The sequence below is a fragment of the Carcharhinus amblyrhynchos genome, chromosome 11, assembly GCF_965287045.1.
Source record: "Carcharhinus amblyrhynchos chromosome 11, sCarAmb.v2.hapA, whole genome shotgun sequence".
In the NCBI taxonomy this organism is placed as follows: Eukaryota; Metazoa; Chordata; class Chondrichthyes; order Carcharhiniformes; family Carcharhinidae; genus Carcharhinus; species Carcharhinus amblyrhynchos.
Genome location: NC_137334.1, coordinates 23,861,124 through 23,880,105, shown reverse-complemented (window position 1 = coordinate 23,880,105; position 18,982 = coordinate 23,861,124). Strand labels below are relative to the sequence as shown.

The window sequence follows — 18,982 nt, the reverse complement described above, 5'->3', positions numbered from 1 at the left end:
CTGTACATCTCCTTTAAACTTGCCTCTTGCACTTGAAGCTACACCCCTTAGTAATTGACCTTTCAATTCAGCTTCTGATTATTCACTCTGTCCATGCCTCTCACAATCTTGTAGACATGTCAGTTTAATGAATGAAAATCATTAGAATTGGAACTCATTAATGCTCTATTTTGGATGCTAATGAGCTCCAAGACAGTGCCTCTGAAGCACATTTGTGGGTGAATCACACCAGATATTGGTGTTAATGATTGTTCCCTTACACTGAACGTCCATTGGAAGCAGCCAAATAGGCAAATCGTTATGTCAATCAGCATGCAACACTGACTCAAAATCTGCACTGCCCTTTTGGAACGTAACACTGCAGCTAACATTCTCTCTCAAAGACCAGTACTACTGAAAGGCACCCATTTGTTCAAGTTAAATTATTCTGGCTTTTGTTTCAACTCTAAGTGCTTGGTGCTTTCTGTGTTTCTTTAACATTGCCAAAGTCTAGAGTGGGTCACGTGGCAATAATTGCTGACTTCAAGGCTTCTTCACAAAGGCATTTCTCCAAGATAGTGGTGCATTCGAAGGCATTTCCCCACAACACGGAGAACGAACTGGAGGCATATAGGACAGGCTGCTGGAAGAGGACAGGAGAGAAGGCTCTCCGCAGGAAGCCATACTCACCCAGAATGTCAAAGAACAAAAAACAAAAACAGCCCGGGAAACAGGCCCTTCGGCCCAACGAGCCCGTGCCGCCATTTTAACATTACCAGTTCCCCCCCCTCCACCCATGACCCTTATCTATTGTTTTATGGCAATCCACATTGAGGGAAACTAAGTTAGGGACAATTTATTACTTCCAATCAACCTAATAGCACATCTTTGGGGTGTGGGAGGAAACCGGAGCACCCAGAGAAAACCCACGCAAGCACGGGGAGAATACGCAAACTCCCACAGACACCGGCCCAAATCCATGTGTCTGCACAGCAAACAGTGATAGTCACTGAGCTGTCGTCTTGCACAACATCTGGTCCAGTTTAAGCACACACTAACGACATGAAGCACTAGGCCACTCTCGAACATTCAAGGGCAGCCCAAGTACGACCCATCGCGTGTATGCCCCTCGTTGAACAACAAGGCGGACCGACTTAAAACCTGTGAATTAAAAGAGAAAAACATTATTATCATACCACATCCTTTTACATTACCAGGGACGTCCCAATGCTAATAAACCTTATTTAAAACAATCTCCTATATCCTCCCATCTCCAACCCACTCACGTGCCTAAGTTACTCTTAAACAACTCTAGCGTGCCTGCATCCACCACCTTGCTTGGCGGAGCATTCCATACCCCCACTACCCTCTGTGTGAAAAACCTCATCTAATATCTGTGTTATACCTCTCCCCCCTCACCTTAAGCCCATGGCCCCTCGTACTGTGTGTCTCTAACATAGGAAATAGTTTACTCTATCTATACCCTTCATAATCTTATATACCTCTATCAGATCCCCCCTCAGTCGCCGTCTTTCAAGGGAAAACAGCCCCAATTTGCTCAATCTTTCCTCATAACCTAGTCCTTCCATACCAGGCAACATCCTGGTAAACCTCCTCTGCACTCTCTCCAGAGTCTCCACGTCCTTCCGGTAGTAAGGCAATTCACCATCTAAAGCTCAGCGAGGAACAATGTGCATGATGTCTGGGCTTCAGTAAAAAATTGCTACCTCTTGCAGCCACATCGACATCTTCAGAGCTAGAAGATACTGTATCCTGATGCCCGAACAGGAGACGGTGATGGCCATTACTGGGGAGTTATTCAAGTCAAATTGTTTCGTCCAGTTAAGAGGGTTGGCAGCCAGAGAATAAGAGTTAGTTTGAGCTAATTGTTGAAAGAATCTGGGGAGAAATTCCTACCTCTTGGGGTCAGGTTGGGGTTGACTTGGGATAAAATCGCTTTAAGTTGGGCTCTATGATAGTTGTCAAAATATTCGCTAGGATCAGTAAAGCTGCTCAGGTAATTCCTTTGTCTCCACCTAGAGTGTATCGCCTAACAGTATACTGGTAACAAACTGCAAGTTACTTTCACAGGTGAATTGGTAAATATAAGAAAATGAAGTATTTTCCTTGACAATGGGGAGAGAGAATGGCATTAGTTGCATTGCTCGTCAAAGAACTGATACACCCATGATGAGCTGAATGGCCTCCTGCTGTGCCGTATGATTCTCAGACTCTGAAGCACTCCTCCCCCTCACACACATTGGCAGCAAAGGTGATTGTTGCCATTAGCCTCTATGTATCCAGCTCATTTCAGGTTGAAGCAGGAGACATTTTCACATCCTCACAACATGTCATCCACTGCATATAAGGGAAGTCACTGAGGCCCTCTGAATTTCGACTGATGACATTTCATTGCTTCTTGCCAGTAGGAACAATCGCATGGTTCTGCTCACATTGCAAGCTACCTCATGCTGTGTTTGTGCACATAGATCACTGAGCAGAAGCCATATGTTAGCTCTGCCCTATACCAGACACAGAATCATTATCATGGACAGAGTAACAGGAAGATCAATGCCAGCTATCCAGTCAATAGTCACGATGCCTCCATTATGTCGCAGTCCACAGTGCCAAATGCATTTTAGCCACCATGATGAACCAAAAGGTGACTCCTGGGCCACAAGGACTATCAAGCTGGCATCCCTTTTACACTGATCCTCCGCTGACTGGCTGCAGTCCACTCATGCAGGTTCTACTTCAAATTTATTCTTAATCACACACGCGGTGTCAGCATCTGAGCTGACGGTTGAGGGTGTGAAACCAAAAGGCTGCAACTCTTGGATATCAGAAAGGAGAAAGACACAAGGAAATGGTTCTGGTAAATATAAGAAAATACTTCATTTTCTTATATTTACCCAATTCACCTGTGAAAGTAACATGCAGTTTGTTTCCAGCACACTGTTAGGTGATGCACTCCAGCTTGTAGGAATTTCTCCCCAGATTCTTTTGACAAATACCGCAAATTAACCCTTATTCTCTAGCTACGAACCCTGTTAACCAGTGGAAACGATTTGAATCGAGTAACTCCCCAGTAATGGCCACCACCGGCTCCTGTACGAGCATCAGGATACAGCAGCCTCCAGCTGTGCGACATCTTATAGTGCAAGGGAGAGGCAAGTCCATCAGTGAACATCATTCAGTCTGTCTGGGTGATGTGGCTGTCATGGCTGAATAGCTGGAACTATGTATGGAAGTTGCGAGATATGGATATGAGGGTCATCAGTGATAAGTACGCAAAGGTGCAGTGGGACATGAGTGTCATATACGATTGCTAGAAATCATTACTAGGTGAGTGAAAGTACTAGGTGAACTGAGCAGCGTCTGAGACTAGCAGTATAGTTGGATGTGGAATTTCGTGATTCATTCATGAGCACTGGTGAAAGGTCACTGAATTTTTCACTGCACTGTACTCTGGCCTTCGGAGCTTGATTCCTGACACTGGTATTCAATGCCATCTTGCTCCCACTGGTAGGTGGCTTCCTGATTCTCTAAGCACTGAACAAATTTATCCTCCTTTCTACCTCCTCTATTGAAGCCTGGAAGTGTGTAACAATCATTTAAAAGACCTGGCAGCATGAAGGTTACTTGCTGCCTGAATTACAATGAATGGACTAGAGTTATCGTTCATTGCAATCCCAGCATCTGTTTGCAGAGGCTATTTGGCTCAGTACATAGGTCAGAACTTAAAAATATAGGTCAAGTATTTCTGCTTTGGTTGCACTCGGAGATCTGGGGATACACTGCACTCAAAACTGCACCCATTTAAAAAGCTAATTTACATAACTCCGAACATAAACGCTGCTTTGAACCAGCACAATCGCACTGTGAGAGAATGTCAGCTTTATTTTGCATTAAGAATATTATTTGATATACTTAAGAGTGGTAACTGGGTGTAGTGTTATTAAAACAGCTGAAAATGGATTTATAAAAAAACTAAGCATTTGTAATGAATGTCTAGTCCACCACTTGTGAGTAACCCTATTTGAAATAACTAAAAGAGGCTTTTAAACAACACAAAACCACTTACTAATTACACTGGGGTGTAGAAGTCAGTTACTTATAAGTTTTTTTCTGAAAAGCTTTTAAATGTGCCTCTTGGTGTCTCTCTGTGTCAGAAAGAAACTGATGCAATTAGAATTAAGCCATGGTAATTCATTCACTCACGTGGCCAGAAACGAGCTATCCAATTAGTTTCAGTGCCTTGATCTTTTCCTAATTCTGAGTTATTTTACTTTTCAGTCTATATTCAAAGCTTTTTTAGGAATTAATCTCAAAGTTAATACATTCCATAACGTGGGAAAAGGGCTGACACTTCCCCTCTGGTCCTTTAACTAAATATATTAAACCTTGACTCTCTTGCCAATGGAAGTAGTTTTCTTTATTTGCCCCTCGTAATTTTGTGCACCTACTGCACCTTTGTTGGACCCTTAGAGGATGAGAGGGGGGATTTAGTGGTGGGAGATGAGGAAATGGCTGAGGCCTTAAATAGGTTTTTTGCCTCGGTCTTCACGGAGGAGGACGTGAATAGTTTGCCGGATATTAAAGGTAGAGGATGGTAGAAGTTGAGGGCCTGAATGTGATTACTGTCACTAGAGAGGTAGTGCTTGATAGACTTAACGGGACTGATGGTGGACAAGTCCCCAGGACCAGATGGAATGCATCTCAGGGTTCTGAAGGAAACGGCAGAGGTGATAGTGGATGCCTTAGTGATTATTTACCAAAATTCACTGGATTCCGGGGAAGTGCCGGAAGATTGGAAAACAGCTAATGTTACGCCGCTGTTTAAAAAAGGTAGCAGACAAAAGGCAGGGAATTATAGGCCAGTTAGTTTAACATCTGTAGTTGGAAAAATGCTTGAATCCGTCAAAGAAGAAATAGCGAGGCACCTAGAAAGGAATGGTTTGATAGAGCAGACGCAGCACAGATTCGTTAAGGGGAAGTCGTGTTTGATGAATTTATTGGATTTCTATGAGGATGTGACTAGTGCGGTAGACAGAGGGGATGTGGTGTTTCTAGATTTTCAAAAGGCGTTTGATAAGGTGCCTCACAAAAGGTTGCTACAGAAGGTTAGGGTGCACGGAGTTGGGCGTAAGGTGTTAGCGTGGATAGAGGATTGGTTGTCTAATAGGAGGCAGAGAGTTGGTATCAATGGCTGCTATTCTGATTGGCAATTGGTGACTAGTGGAGTGCCCCAGGGGTCAGTGCTGGGGCCTCAGCTATTTACCATTTATATAGATGGTCTGGAGGAGGGGGCTGAGTGTAGGGTGACGAAATTTGCTGATGACATGAAGATGAGTGGAAAAGCAAATTACACGGAGGGTGTGGAAAGTCTGCAGAGGGATCTGGATAGGCTGAGCAAGTGGGCGAGGACCTGGCAGATGGAGTATAATTTTAGCAAGTGTGAGGTTATCCACTTTGGCAGAAATAATAGTAGGAGGGATTACTATTCAAAGGGTGAAAAGCTGCAGCATGCTACGGTGCAGAGGGACCTGGGGGTCCTTGTGCATGAGTCGCAAAAACCCAGTCTGCAGGTGATCAAGGAGGCAAATGGAATGCTGGCCTTTATAGCGAGGGGGACAGAATATAAAAGCAGGGAGGTCTTGCTGCAACTGTACAGGGCACTGGTGAGGCCGCAGCTGGAGTACTGTGTGCAGTTTTGGTCGCCGCACTTGCGCAAGGATATTTTGGCCTTGGAGCGAGTGCAGAGGAGGTTCACTAGGCTGATACTGGAGATGAGGGGGTTGGACTATGAAGAGAGACTAAATAGACTGGGTCTGTACTCGTTGGAGTTTAGAAGGATGAGGGGGGATCTTATAGAGACGTATAGGATAATGAAAGGGATGGACAGGGTAGAGATAGAGAGATTCTTCCCGCTTAGAAAGGATAGCAGGACTAGAGGGCACAGCCTCAAGATGGGGGGGGTGGGGGGGGGGTGCAGTTTAGATCGGAATTGAGGAGGAACTTCTTCACTCAAAGGGTGGTGAATCTCTGGAATTCTCTGCCCGTTGAAGTGGTGGAGGCTACCTCGCTAAATATATTTAAGTCACGGGTAGATAGGTTTTTGACAAGGGAATTAAGGGTTATGGGGAGAAAGCAGGAAAGTGGAACTGATCCACTTCAGATCAGCCATGATCTTACTGAATGGTGGGGCAGGCTCGAAGGGCTAGATGGCCTACTCCTGCTCCTATTTCTTATGTTCTTATTAAATCCCCAATAAATTGTGTTATTTTCACGTCTTATTGCTGTAGTGTAGCAGTTTGAAACACTGGTGTGACTGAAGGTTGGAAGTGGATAAACCCTTTAACTCTCAGATTGTTAGATTAATGAAATCTTGAAAATAAAACCTCTGATATGTTCTAAGGAAGTCAATGCCAACTTCTCTTATCTCTCCACACAATTGAAGTCCTTCATCCACGATATAACTCTTACAAATCTCCTTGCACGTAAGTGCCTGACATCCTTCCTAAAGCCTGGTGTACTAGAAATGTAACGCAACACTGTAAGGCAGCCTAGCCATGGCTTTACAAAAAATTAATGTACCTTCCTTGCTTTTGGTAGTACAGAAACACAGATGATAGGAGCAGGAGGAGGCATTCAGCTCTTCAGGCCTGCTCCGTCATTCATTACGATCATGGCTGATCGCCCAGCTCAATAGCCTAATCCTGATTTCTCCCCATAACCTTTGATCCCATTCAGCCCAAGTGCTATATCCAGCTGCCTCTTGAATACATTCAATGTTTTGGCATCAATTGCCTCCAAAGTAATGAATTCCACAGGCTCACCACTGTCTGAATGAAGAAATGTCTCCTCAACTCCGTCCTAAATGATCTAACCAGAATCCTCAGATTGTGTCCCCTGGTTCTGAACTTCCCCACCATCAGGAACATCCTCCTTGCATCTCCCCTGTCTAGTCCTGTTAGAATTTTATAAGTCTCAATGAGATCCCCCCTCATTCATCTGAACTCCAGTGAAAACAATCCTAACCTAGTCAGTCTCTCCTCATACATCATTCCCGCCATTCCCGGAATTAGCCTGATAAACTTTTGCTGCACTCTCTCAAAAGCAAGGACATCTTTCTTCAGAAAAGGAGGCCAAAACTGCACACAATATTCCAGGTATGGCCTCACCAGGCCCTGTATAACTGCAACAACAACATCCCTGTTCCTGTACTCGAAAACTCTCACACCGTTTGCCTTCTTTACCGCCTGCTGAACTTTTATGCTTACCTTCAGCGACTGGTGCACAAGAACACCCAGGTCCCGCTGCACACTCCTGTCTCCCAATTTACAGAATTGAATATTGCTAAAGAGACATTTGTCTCACACTCATCAGAACACTAAATTTCAAACAATCGCAACAATTTATATTACAGGAGAAAAGGCTGCTGATCAGTTGCTAAGTCAACTCTGATTGGGCTGAGATATTGCCACAAAGAAAACAACAATAGCTGCCCTACCTCCCGTGTATTTAAAAAAAGGTGCAAAGGCTTGAACATATTCCTTTAGATGGCAGAGACTAGATTCCTGTATATGAATGTGCATCACTTCTAGCAAGCATAAATGAGTCCCATTCCAAGCTCAATTCATTACCTTAAATTGGCTGCTGGTGTAACCAATAGCACACTCATGATTGATCATCAAGTACTGCCTAATCATGCAATTAAATCTAATAGTTGATGTTTTATTTTGGGTTTTGCAAGTGATGCATGGTTGAGTATGGTCTATACTCTTTATCCTTTTGTAAATGTGACTCTATTTATAAAGCTAGGGATCCCATGAGAATGTCACGGGAATGAAATGCACTGACTCAGTTAATCCAGGCACAGTTTGGAAGCTGCTGCAAACTAGGATGGAAAAGTTAAAATGAATTAGTTGACAATTGTCTGAATCACTCAGCCACCTTGTCTCGCTTGGCACTATTCACTATCATTAGTCAACATCAACTAGTCCCCTGTTTGTAAAGTGGAATTCAGAAGTCTTGTGGCTTGGTGGTGGTGTCCCTACATCTGAGCCTGAAATCTCTGTGTTCAAAACCCACATCACAGCCACAGTAGGAGTGCCCTTGTGGTGCAATGAACTAAGAAAAGTGGGGTTTATGTTCTTTACCAGTATACAAAACTTCACTTCCCTCCCTCCTTAAAAGAGAAAACAGTACAATAGAAATTTCAACGCCATAGAGTATAGATTAAATCAGTAAAGGATTGCCACAGAAATGTTTATTTTTCAAAATTTAGGGCCGTATTCTATGATCTTGTCTATGGTTGCGATTCTCCAGTTCCACTGTAGAGAATGGAGATTTAGCTGAGCACCAAATTCTCCATTCTCACTGGCAGCATCAGCGGGAGAGTGAACGGCCAGAGAATTCCAGCCATGAGGTCCATGACTGCTTCACTAAATCCAATGATCGGTGCAATGTCTGACATTTCCAAAGCATTTGCGCTTTTTAACAAACTTCACTGATGTGTTTGATTGACAGTGCGAACAGGATAACACCCAGATGTTTCAGTGTGAAACAACTCATACATTCTTGGGGGAAGAAAAAAATTATAAAGTAGGTTCAGAGTAGCGGAGCATAGGGAACATCATTAACCATAACTGGAACGCTCAACTGGATCACACGGACATCATGGTTGTATTAATGACTGACTCAATGGAAGTTGTTTTGAGTTCCTTATCAAATAGCAGCATACCAAAAAACATCTTTGAAGTTACAGGTGCCTTAATGATTTTACATGATACACAATCTCACTATTATAATCTAGAATCACAAGGGAAGCAATATTACATGGTTACTTTGGCCAGCAAAAATACTAAATCACTTTCCATTGCGAAATATAAACTCTGAGGAGCTCCGCGCACTAATCTTTAAATTATCGCTGCATTTTGTCATACATTAAATTGAACGCAAATAAATAATGGAAAACTTCACTTGTTCATTCAATACCAGTTTGCTTTAAGTGCAGCAGCATTTTAGAGGCCCGATTCTCCGACTTTGTCCGCATCCGTATTCTCCAGTCCCGCTGCAGTGAACGGAGATTTAGCTGAGCACCAAATTCTCCGATCTTGCTGGCACCAGCAGCAGGGTGTGAATGGCCGGAGGATTCCAGCCTATATTTTCACAGCCCTCCATCTAAAATTGGCAAAAAAAAGCAATGCCTCCTTGTGGTTACATCAAAAAAAAATTATTTGTCCCAATCAACTTTCCCTGCTCCCATTGAGATGTGTTTACATGACATTAATTAACACAGCTCTGACACACTGACATTAGATTTTAGACATTGTCAATCTCGAAAGCACATTTTTAGTATTTCATTAAAACCAGTGCCTCTCAAGAAAGTCTGTGAGCAGAAGCAAACGAGTCTCCAGTTTGCTTTCAATCAATATCCCACTGCATGTTTAGAGTGCTGTCTGTACAAATGAATAGAATTTTGTAAATCCTTAGCTGCAGGGACTACATGAGTGTCCTAGAATCAGCAGAAAACATTCAGCTGAATGACCCCAGGATAGAGGACATTACAGCGCATCACACTGAGGCAGAGGTCAAACTCTGCTCTGGCTACAAGAGATCTGAATTCCCGATCGGAATGGAGAGGTGAAGGGAAAGGGGCACTTTTGTATTACTCCAATGATTTGAGTGCCTGCTGTACAGGTCTCGCACATGACAAAACTGACAAACGTAACCTTTTCAGCTTTGAAATGACTCACTTTCTAATGTTCATGCCCACCCTCCAACAGAGCTAGCATCATTCCCCATTGGATTACTAAATGCACTGAGGTGGTTTAATGCATCTGTGGAGTTGTATTGTGATAAAACTGAAGTATAATTAGTGCACAGATTCAGTATTCAGACCCATGCTGTCAAAAGAACTTGTCTTCTGGCCTATCATCACAGGACAGTCAGAGAATGGAGATCCTGTCAATGTACAAAATACCAGTACTACTCTTTCTCAAACAATGTCTGGTGGGTCTTTAGATAAAGAATAATCAGAACATGAAAGAGTCACTTCCGGAGGTCAAGTTGATATTGTTCCTTCACAACCAAAATAGCATCAATTAAAGGACATGTCTCCAGTTTAAGCTTTTTTCCTGTTATGATCTCAGGTGAAACAGACAGTTTTTTTTTTAGGTATTTACAAAAAGAATGAAGCCACAAGTTTCAAGGTTTAAATAAAAGAATATTTATACTCCAATCCAACCTTCTTAACTCCACATTCCTTCTGCACCCATTTCTTATACCCCCAACCAGCTCAGTTAAATTGTAACCAAAATTTGGAAGATCACTCGCTTTATCCGAGTTCTACTTTGAAGATTTTTTATCAAGAGCTCTTAACCTGGAATTTCCGCTTACAGCCAGCAAGGTATTCTTTCCAAATACCCTCCAGCTGCGAACCTCCATTTAACACAGGGACCTCTGGATTAACGAAAACAGAAAATCTCAGCGGATCTGACAGTATCAATGGGAAGAGAATAGAGGCAACATCAAGTCTAGATGACCCTTTGTCAGTATCGACGAAGGATGCCTTTCAAGGAAGTTAATGAAAGCTGACGTCAGAGCTCTGAAGAGCCATCCAGACTTGAAACGTTGGCTCTACTCTCTCTCTCTCATAGATGCTGTCTGATCTAAGATTTTCCAGCATTTTCTGTTTTTGTTTCAGGTTCCAGCGTTTGCGGTATTTTGCTTTTGTCTCTAGAGTCTTAAGCTTAGCTATCATAGGTCAGAACTCTGTTGGTTCTTATACTCTTTAACTCTGGAGCTTTGCATCTAAAACCCTCTCATCTTGGCTATACCAGAAATTCAACTCACAGTTAGACACCCTTCGGTTAAGAAGAATGTTACTCTCTTTTAATCAACACACAAAATTGCAACTGAACTTTGTTTGAGAGAGATGTTCTGCAACCAACTTGCTCTAAAACTCAAAGCTAAACTGCCAGAACATAGAACCGCCGTTAGGAAGCAATTTACCCTGTACATAATTTGTTGAGACTCTTTTCTCATTGCTTACGTCCCAAGCAACTTGATCACATGATCAGCTACTGGGAGCCAGGTGTTTTACCACAAGTTGGATCCTAAAGAAATTTAGTTCTTAAAGGAATTAAGATAAAATATAGTACTTTCTCCAAAATTACATGGACCATTACAATCCTTAGCCTTTAATTTCTGCAGAAAAGCAGATTTCATAATTAGGCCAGTCTCCCGTGATGCAGAGTCCCATGCTATGTGTGCTTTGCACAGAAATAACAATGGCAAATGGAAATTCACTCATCTCCAAATAGGCAAACATAACTAAGATCCAAGAGTTCATTGGAACTTCAATTCTCATCCAAGTTATAAGTGGACTAACATACTTCAACACTAACAATTTCCCCTTATTTATGGTGCAACATACTTGTGTGAAATCTGTAGTGTTCTGAAAGACAGTGATGCTACCATACCATGTTTTTAATTGTAAAAAAAAACTATTGGCATGACGACTACTGGGGCGACACAGTGGCACAGTGGTTAGCACAACTGCCACTCAGCGCCAGGGGCCCGGGTTCAATTCCTGGCTTGGGTCACTGTCTGTGTGGACTCTGCACATTCTCCCTGTATCTGCTTGGATTTCCTCCGCGCGCTCCGGTTTCCTCCCACAACGCAAAGATGTGCAAGTTAGGCAGATTGGCCATGCTAAATTGCCCATGCTAAATTGCCCCTTAATGTCAGGGGGACTGACTAGGGTAAATGCATGGGGTTACAGGGATATGGCCTGGATCGGCTTCTGGTCAATGCAGAGCTGCATAGCCTCTTGCTGCACTGCAGGGTTCTAAGATTATAGTCACAGATGAAGAAAAGGTACAGCAAGAAACTGCTAGGATCACACTTGACTTGTACCACAAACATTTGAACCAATCAGTACAGGCCTGTTGTAGCTTTCAACTGATGATCTGAAAGTTTTCATATGTAAAATTGAGCACAGAATCACCCACATTAACCCTGTCACAGCTACAGCAATATAAAGCTGAGGTGTTAACACAGCAGAGCTACGCCCCAACTGTGTGCTTGCCCCTGCTTTGATATCAATGCAAACCAACCCAATGGTCAAACCTTCTCTATTTGTGATCCAACAATCAAAACAATTCCCACAATTAATTAAGTGACAGTAATAGTGATAAACTAATGGCGGCCTCCTATCCACCAAATGATCCATTTGTTTTTGAAATCGTTCCTACATCTGAGGGGTGTGAGCTAGAAGCTACAAATGAAAATACCTTCTAGCTAACCCCTTACCATACTCTACCCCACAAGCAGGCTCCCAATTAATATACAGTCCAAGTGCATGGCAGCTCCAACCTTCAAACTGCACTTGATTAATGCAACACAACTTCTATTTTAATTTATTTTTAAAACACGTTGAGCAGGACTTTGCTGGCTTGCACTGTCCAATGATGGGTGGAGTGAGCCGGTAAAATCGTGAGAGGGCCATGAAATCAGGCTTCGCTCAGTTTCTCTGACAGCTATTTTACAAGAGCTAGATTTCTGGCGCAGTCAGCCTCTCGCTGGGAATGGGCGAGAGCTGGAACTATTTACTTAAATATATTTAAATTACAATTTACATGTGATTGGTGAGCCCAGCATTCAATTGTCCGTGTTCACTTTATGGCCTCGCCAGGAGAGGAAAACACTTGCTCCCCTCAAATGGGGAACAGTCCTGTTGGCCTCATTGTTGGAACTGGAAGCCACTGAAGCCCCCTGAGGAGGTTGCAGGCAACGAGAATTGCCCCTTGGGCAGAGTCAGCCTAGCACCTTGGCACTGCCAGCTAGGCACCAGGGTAATGCCCAGTGGGCATCTTGGCACTGCCTACAAGGGGGCCTGCTGTGCATCTGCAACAGGATCAGATCGAGGGACTGGAAAGGGGGCTTGCTGCACAATCTGCAACTGGATCGGATTGAGAGTTGGGGGTGAAGAGGTTAGATGCCTATGTGTTGTGTGACTCACAATTGGCTGCGGGTCCCGTGACTGCAGAGGGATGGTGGGGGCAGAGCTGGTTGAGGCTACTTGCAGTGGCCGCAGCCTGACCGCTCTTCGTCTGTTCGATCTCTACAGGCTGGCTGGCGAATTAAGATGTGGAGATGCCGGCGTTGGACTGGGGTAAACACAGTAAGAAGTCTCACAACACCAGGTTAAAGTCCAACCAGTTTATTTGATAGTAAACCCACAAGCTTTTGGGGTTTGCCCCTTCGTCAGGTGAGTGGAGAGTTCTGGTTTCAGACAGAGCATATAACAGCACACGAAGGGGCAAGCCCCGAGAGCTTGTGGGTTTACTATCAAATAAACTTGTTGGACTTTAACCTGGCGAATTAAGCCCAGGCACTGCCTGCAGCAGTTAGAAACAGTCTAGACCATTTTTTCAATGACTAAGTGCATAGGATTGAGCGTGAAAACTTGCCTCTTTTCATACCAGCTAGAGACATGGAATTATTCTCGTAAAATTCTGCCATTATCCTGTGTGTCTAACACAGAAGAATCCAAAACGTCCCCTTTGTGATGCAGAATAAAGGCTAATTTTGTCACAATGGCTCCCAAAGTATATATGCAGGAAAATACCATGAAAAAATCTGATTTGAATTGGAAAAACACCCCTCCTGCCAGGATAAGCACAGTCATCTTGGCAAAGGCAAACATTCAGCCCCCTACATGATCATAAAGGATGACTTTCAACTGGGGGCAAGAACCATTTCAGAGACATTTTCTCAGTAAAAGCAGATGCTTTAAAGGTGGAAACGTGCAAAGCTATTCTCTAAAATTGATGAGGAACAAGAATAATATGTAAATAACAAAAACAGTTGTTACACACTGCAAACAAATATTTCTTGCTTCACAGAAATGCAGCACCTTATCCGGTGAACAATACTGATGTTCACAACACTGCTTTGTCCCAGCTAGAGAAAACAGCATCCTGTCAAGGGGCACATTGATCACCAACAAAGAACAACGGGAAGAAAGCAGCTCGCTTAGATAGCAGATTGGAAAGATCAAAGCTTTGAGAGTCCTTACCAAAGCCTGGCTAACATTCCCACCAGTGGCGAGGGATTTGAAGTGGCTGCTGTTGTAAACCAGCTGAACCTCAGCAATGTCCACAATCTCCAGCTCTTCCTGACTATGACGATCCACCACATGCAGTTTCTCTGCACTATCCAGTAGAGCTAGTGTCCGAGAATTGATCCACTGTGAATACAGAAAGAACCATATGATAAAATCCCCCTTGATTGGTCAAACAATGTGTGAAGAGTACCCTAATTAGGGAACCAAGGGTAAGTACATCATTTCAATTGACTATTCGATTAGTTTGTCCTATTATCAGGACATTATTGTCAGCCTTTATGTCATTTTGTGATTTTGCAGGCTTTGTATTAATTGTTGCTGAGTGAAGGGGTAGATGACCTAGGCTTAGATCAATCCCCATCTTATTCTGCATTTTAGTGCAGCTACTCTGCCACATCATGAATGTTCCCTGGGATATAGCAACCTCTTTCTCCCTCTCCAGAAGAGCTATAAAACTCCCACATTGAAGCAGCTCTATTAGGTAGCTCAACAGCTTGTGGGCAAAACTGCAGGCGTAGACACACAAATGGCAAATTGAACATCCAGTCACATACAAATAAATAATTACTAGCCACTGGCTTAGTCCACCAATAACCCAAGAGTCTGGCACTAAAATGCCTGCAAGAAACACATTGCAGCAGGATGCATTCCAAGGGCCGAGGCCAAGATGTAAAAAGAAAATGCAAGAGAAAAAATATCAAATCATACTCATCTCAAATTCAACATAAATAGCCACAACTTCACTAGAGGAGATAACTTCTTCAAAGATAGAAGGCAAACACTGGAGGGAAAGTTTGGATTAACAAATATGCTACTTAGTTATAAATACAAGTCGGAATGGTCAAGGGCTTCAAGTTTTTAGGTGTCCAGATCACGAACAACCTGTCCTGGTCTCCCCATGCTGACATTATAGTTAAGAAAGCCCACCAATGCCTCTACTTTCTCAGAAGACTAAGGAAATTTGGCATGTCAGTTACAGCTCTCACCAGTGTTTACAGATGCACCATAGAAAACATTCTTTCTGGTTGTATCATAGCTTGGTATGGCTCCTGCTATGCCCAAGGCGGCAAGAAACTACAAACTCAAATCCATCACACAAACTAGCCTCCCATCCAGTGGCTCTGTCTACACTCCCCATTACCTCGGAAAAGCAGCCAGCATAATCAAGGATCCCACACACTCTGGACATTCTCTCTTCCACCGGGAAAAAGATACAAAAGTCTGAGGGTACCGTAGCAACTGATTCAAGAACAGCTTCTTTCCTGCTGCTGTCAGGCTTTTGAATGGGCCTACCTTGCATTAAGTTGATCTTTCACTACATCCTAGCTATGACTGTAACACTATATTCTGCACTCTCTCCTTTCCTTCTCTATGAAAGGTATGCTTTGACTGTACAGCGTGTAAGGCAGAGAGCTGGTATCAATGGGTACTATTCTGATTGGCGGTTGGTGACTAGTGGAGTGCCGCAGGGATCGGTGCTGGGGCCTCAGCTATTTACTATTTATATAGATGATCTGGAGGGGTGGGGGGGGGGGGTGCTGAGTGTAGGCTCACGAAATTTGCTGATGACACAAAGATGAGTGGAAAAGCAAATTGTGCGGAGGGTGTGGAAAGTCTGCAGATAGGCTGAGCGAGTGGGCGAGGACCTGGCAGATGGAGTACAATGTTAGCAAGTGTGAGGTTATCCACTTTGGCGGGAATAATAGTAGGAGGGATTACTATTCAAAGGGCAAAAAGCTGCAGCATGCTACGGTGCAGAGGGACCTGGGGATCCTTGTGCATGAGTCGCAAAAACCCAGTCTGCAGGTGCAGCAGGTGATCAAGAAGGCAAATGGAATGCTAGCCTTTATAGCAAGGGGGATAGAATATAAAAGCAGGGAGGTCTTGCTGCAACTGTACAGGGCACTGGTGAGGCCGCAGCTGGAGTACTGTGTGCAGTTTTGGTCGCCGCACTTGTGCAAGGATATTGTGGCCTTGGAGCGAGTGCAGAGGAGGTTCACTAGGCTGATACCGGAGATGAGGGGGTTAGGCTATGAAGAGAGACTAAATAGACTGGGTCTGTACTCGTTGGAGTTTAGAAAGCTGAGGGGGGATCTTATAGAGACGTGTAAGATAATGAAAGGGATGGATAGGGTAGAGGTAGAGAGATTCTTCCCGCTCAGAAAGGATAGCAGGACTAGAGGGCACAGCCTCAAGATAAAGGGGGAGCAGTTTAGAACGGAGTTGAGGAGGAACTTCTTCACTCAAAGGGTGGTGAATCTCTGGAATTCTCTGCCCATTGAAGTGGTGGAGGCTGCCTCGCTAAATATATTTAAGTCACAGGTAGATAGGTTTTTGACAGACAAGGGAATTAAAGGTTATGGGGAGAAAGCAGGAAAGTGGAACTGATCCACTTCAAATCAGCCATGATCTTATTGAATGGTGGGGCAGGCTCGAAGGGCTAGATGGCCTACTCCTGCTCCTATTTCTTATGCAAGAAACAATGTTTTTCACTAGAAACTAATACATGTGACAATAATCAAATCAAAACTGAAAAGTGTTCCATTGGTATGAAATACTTTTCAGCGTCAGGGAACCAGGTTCAATTCAGACCTCGGTTCACTGTTTCTGCAGAGTCTGCATATTCCCGTGTCTGCGTGAGTTTCATCCGAATGCTCTGGTTTATTCCCACAGTCCAAAAATGTACGGGTTAGGTCAATTGGCCATGCTAAACTGCCCGTTAGTGTCAAGTGGACTAGCTAGGGTAAATGCATGGGGTTGTGGGGGTAGGGCCTGGGTGGTACTGTGGTCGGTGCAGACTTGATGGGCCGAATGGCCTCCTTCTGCAACTGTAGGAGTCTATGATTCTATGTGAAAGATAAAGTCGCAGTCATTTGCTATTTCATCAGGGAGCCAATCAAGCGCTAGTGGACACTGCCATTGATCAGTACTGTTGTACAGGTCAATGGACAACTTTATTTGCCTGTCCACTGTGGGTGTTACCGGACTCACACCAGCATGAGCTGCACAATCAGCTGCAGCAGAAATTCTTTTGTTATATTCATTCATGGGACATGGGCGTCGCTGGCTGGCCAGCTTTTATTAGCCATCCCTGGTTAGCCGAGGGGAGTTGAGAGTCGACCACGCTGCTGTGGCTCTGGAGTCACATGTAGGCCAGACCAGGGAAGGACGGCCAATTTCCTTCCCTAAAGGACATTAATGAACCACTTGGGTTTTTTCTGACAATCGACAATGGTTTCATGGTCATCAGCAGATTCTATATCCAGATATATCTGACAGACTCATGGTGGTAGAGGAACAGGAAGCAGAGCATAATAAAAACAGAAAATGCTGCAAAACCTCAGCATCTCCAGCAGCATCTGTGGAGGGGGAAATGGAGTTAACATTTTAAATCCAATTTTAAGAACAGAAAAAAATGGCATGACTAAAACAAACTCATCTCTGTGCAAGAGTTTTTTGTCAAGTGCTTTGGTTACTGTGCTTGTATCAAATTGTAATCGGTACTATTTTAACATAGACACTAAGCCTTGTATTTCAAGTGAGACTTGACAATTTGATTTAAAAATTAGGTAGGGACATGTTTGGCGTAACTTGTGGGCCGAAGGGCCTGTTTGTGCTGTAATTTTTCTATGTTTCTATAAGGTGTCTGACTGTGAAAAGTAAATAGTGCACCTGGGCCTGGAGACTGCCTGGTGTACAATTCACACACACTCACTAAATCAATGGAAAAGAGTGAAGAATTTCAAGTGTAAGTTACACCTAGTGCAAATTGAGTTTCTGCAATCTTTTGCATTGGTTTAAAAATATACTGCATTAGAAATTATCCCTACCTGCAAAACTGGCCATGTTCCCCAGATTGAGGTCATCACTGTATTTGATTTGATTTATTGTCACATGTATTAACATACAGTGAAAAGTATTGTTTCTTGTGTGCTATACAGACAAAACATATCATTCATAGAGAAGGAAAGGAGAGAGTGCAGAATGTAGTGTTACAGTCATAACTAGGATGTAGAGAAAGATCAATTTAATGCGAGGTAAGTCCATTCAAAAGTCTGACAGCAGCAGTGAAGAAGCTGTTGAGTTGGCTGGAACATGACCTCAGACTTCTGTACCTTTTTCGCGATAGAAGGTGTGGAAGAGAGAATGTCTGGGGTGCGTGTGGTCCTTGATTGTGCTGGCTGCTTTGCCAAGGCAGTGGGACATGTGGATAGAGTTATTGGATAGCCAGTAGCCGCTAATGTGGGCCTTCGAGAAGGTTTTAGAAATTAAGATGGTCTTCTGAGGCAAGACTAATAGGAACCCTTTGAAAATGTTTTAATTCATGATGAAACTGATTATTGTACACTAATGTAGCACATGCTTTTCTGAAGTAATTTTCAAGAATTAAAGTTGGATTACTCAGGTGGTGAACTAAACACAGATTAAAAGTGTGATTTTCCTTTGTGATGCACCCATTATCCAGCTGGATCACTGTAGTGTGAAGTCTGCACATTCTCCCTTGTCTGTGTCGATTTCCTCTGGATGCTCCAGTTTCATCCCACAGTCCAAAGATGTGCAGGTTAGGGGGACTAGCCATGCTAAATTGCCCTTAGTGTCCAAAGATGTGTAGATTAGGTGGATTGACCATGTTAAATTGTACCTTAGTGCCCCAAGATGTGGTTAGGTGGATTGGCCATGACAAATTGCCCGTTAGTGTCAGGGGGACTGGTGGGGTAAATACTCGGGGTTACTACAATCAGGTATATGGGTGGGATTGTTGTTGCTGCAGGCTTGATGGACCAAATGATCTCCTCCTGCACTGCAGGAATTTTATGATTCTATGACTACCATCCATAAATATCTCAAGGAATATTTTTAAAACAT

At 43.5% G+C, this 18,982-nt stretch overlaps 1 protein-coding gene across 2 annotated transcripts in view; it reads right to left on the bottom strand.

Moving 5' to 3' along the window:
- vps8 (VPS8 subunit of CORVET complex) overlaps positions 1 to 18,982 on the bottom strand; it is a 599,989-nt gene that overhangs the window by 528,829 nt on the left and 52,178 nt on the right. For both annotated transcript variants that reach the window (XM_080198763.1, XM_080198764.1), the window contains exon 14: positions 14,069 to 14,239. In XM_080198763.1, coding sequence (XP_080054889.1) covers positions 14,069 to 14,239 — 171 coding nt within the window. The remainder of the gene's footprint in view (positions 1 to 14,068; positions 14,240 to 18,982) is intronic.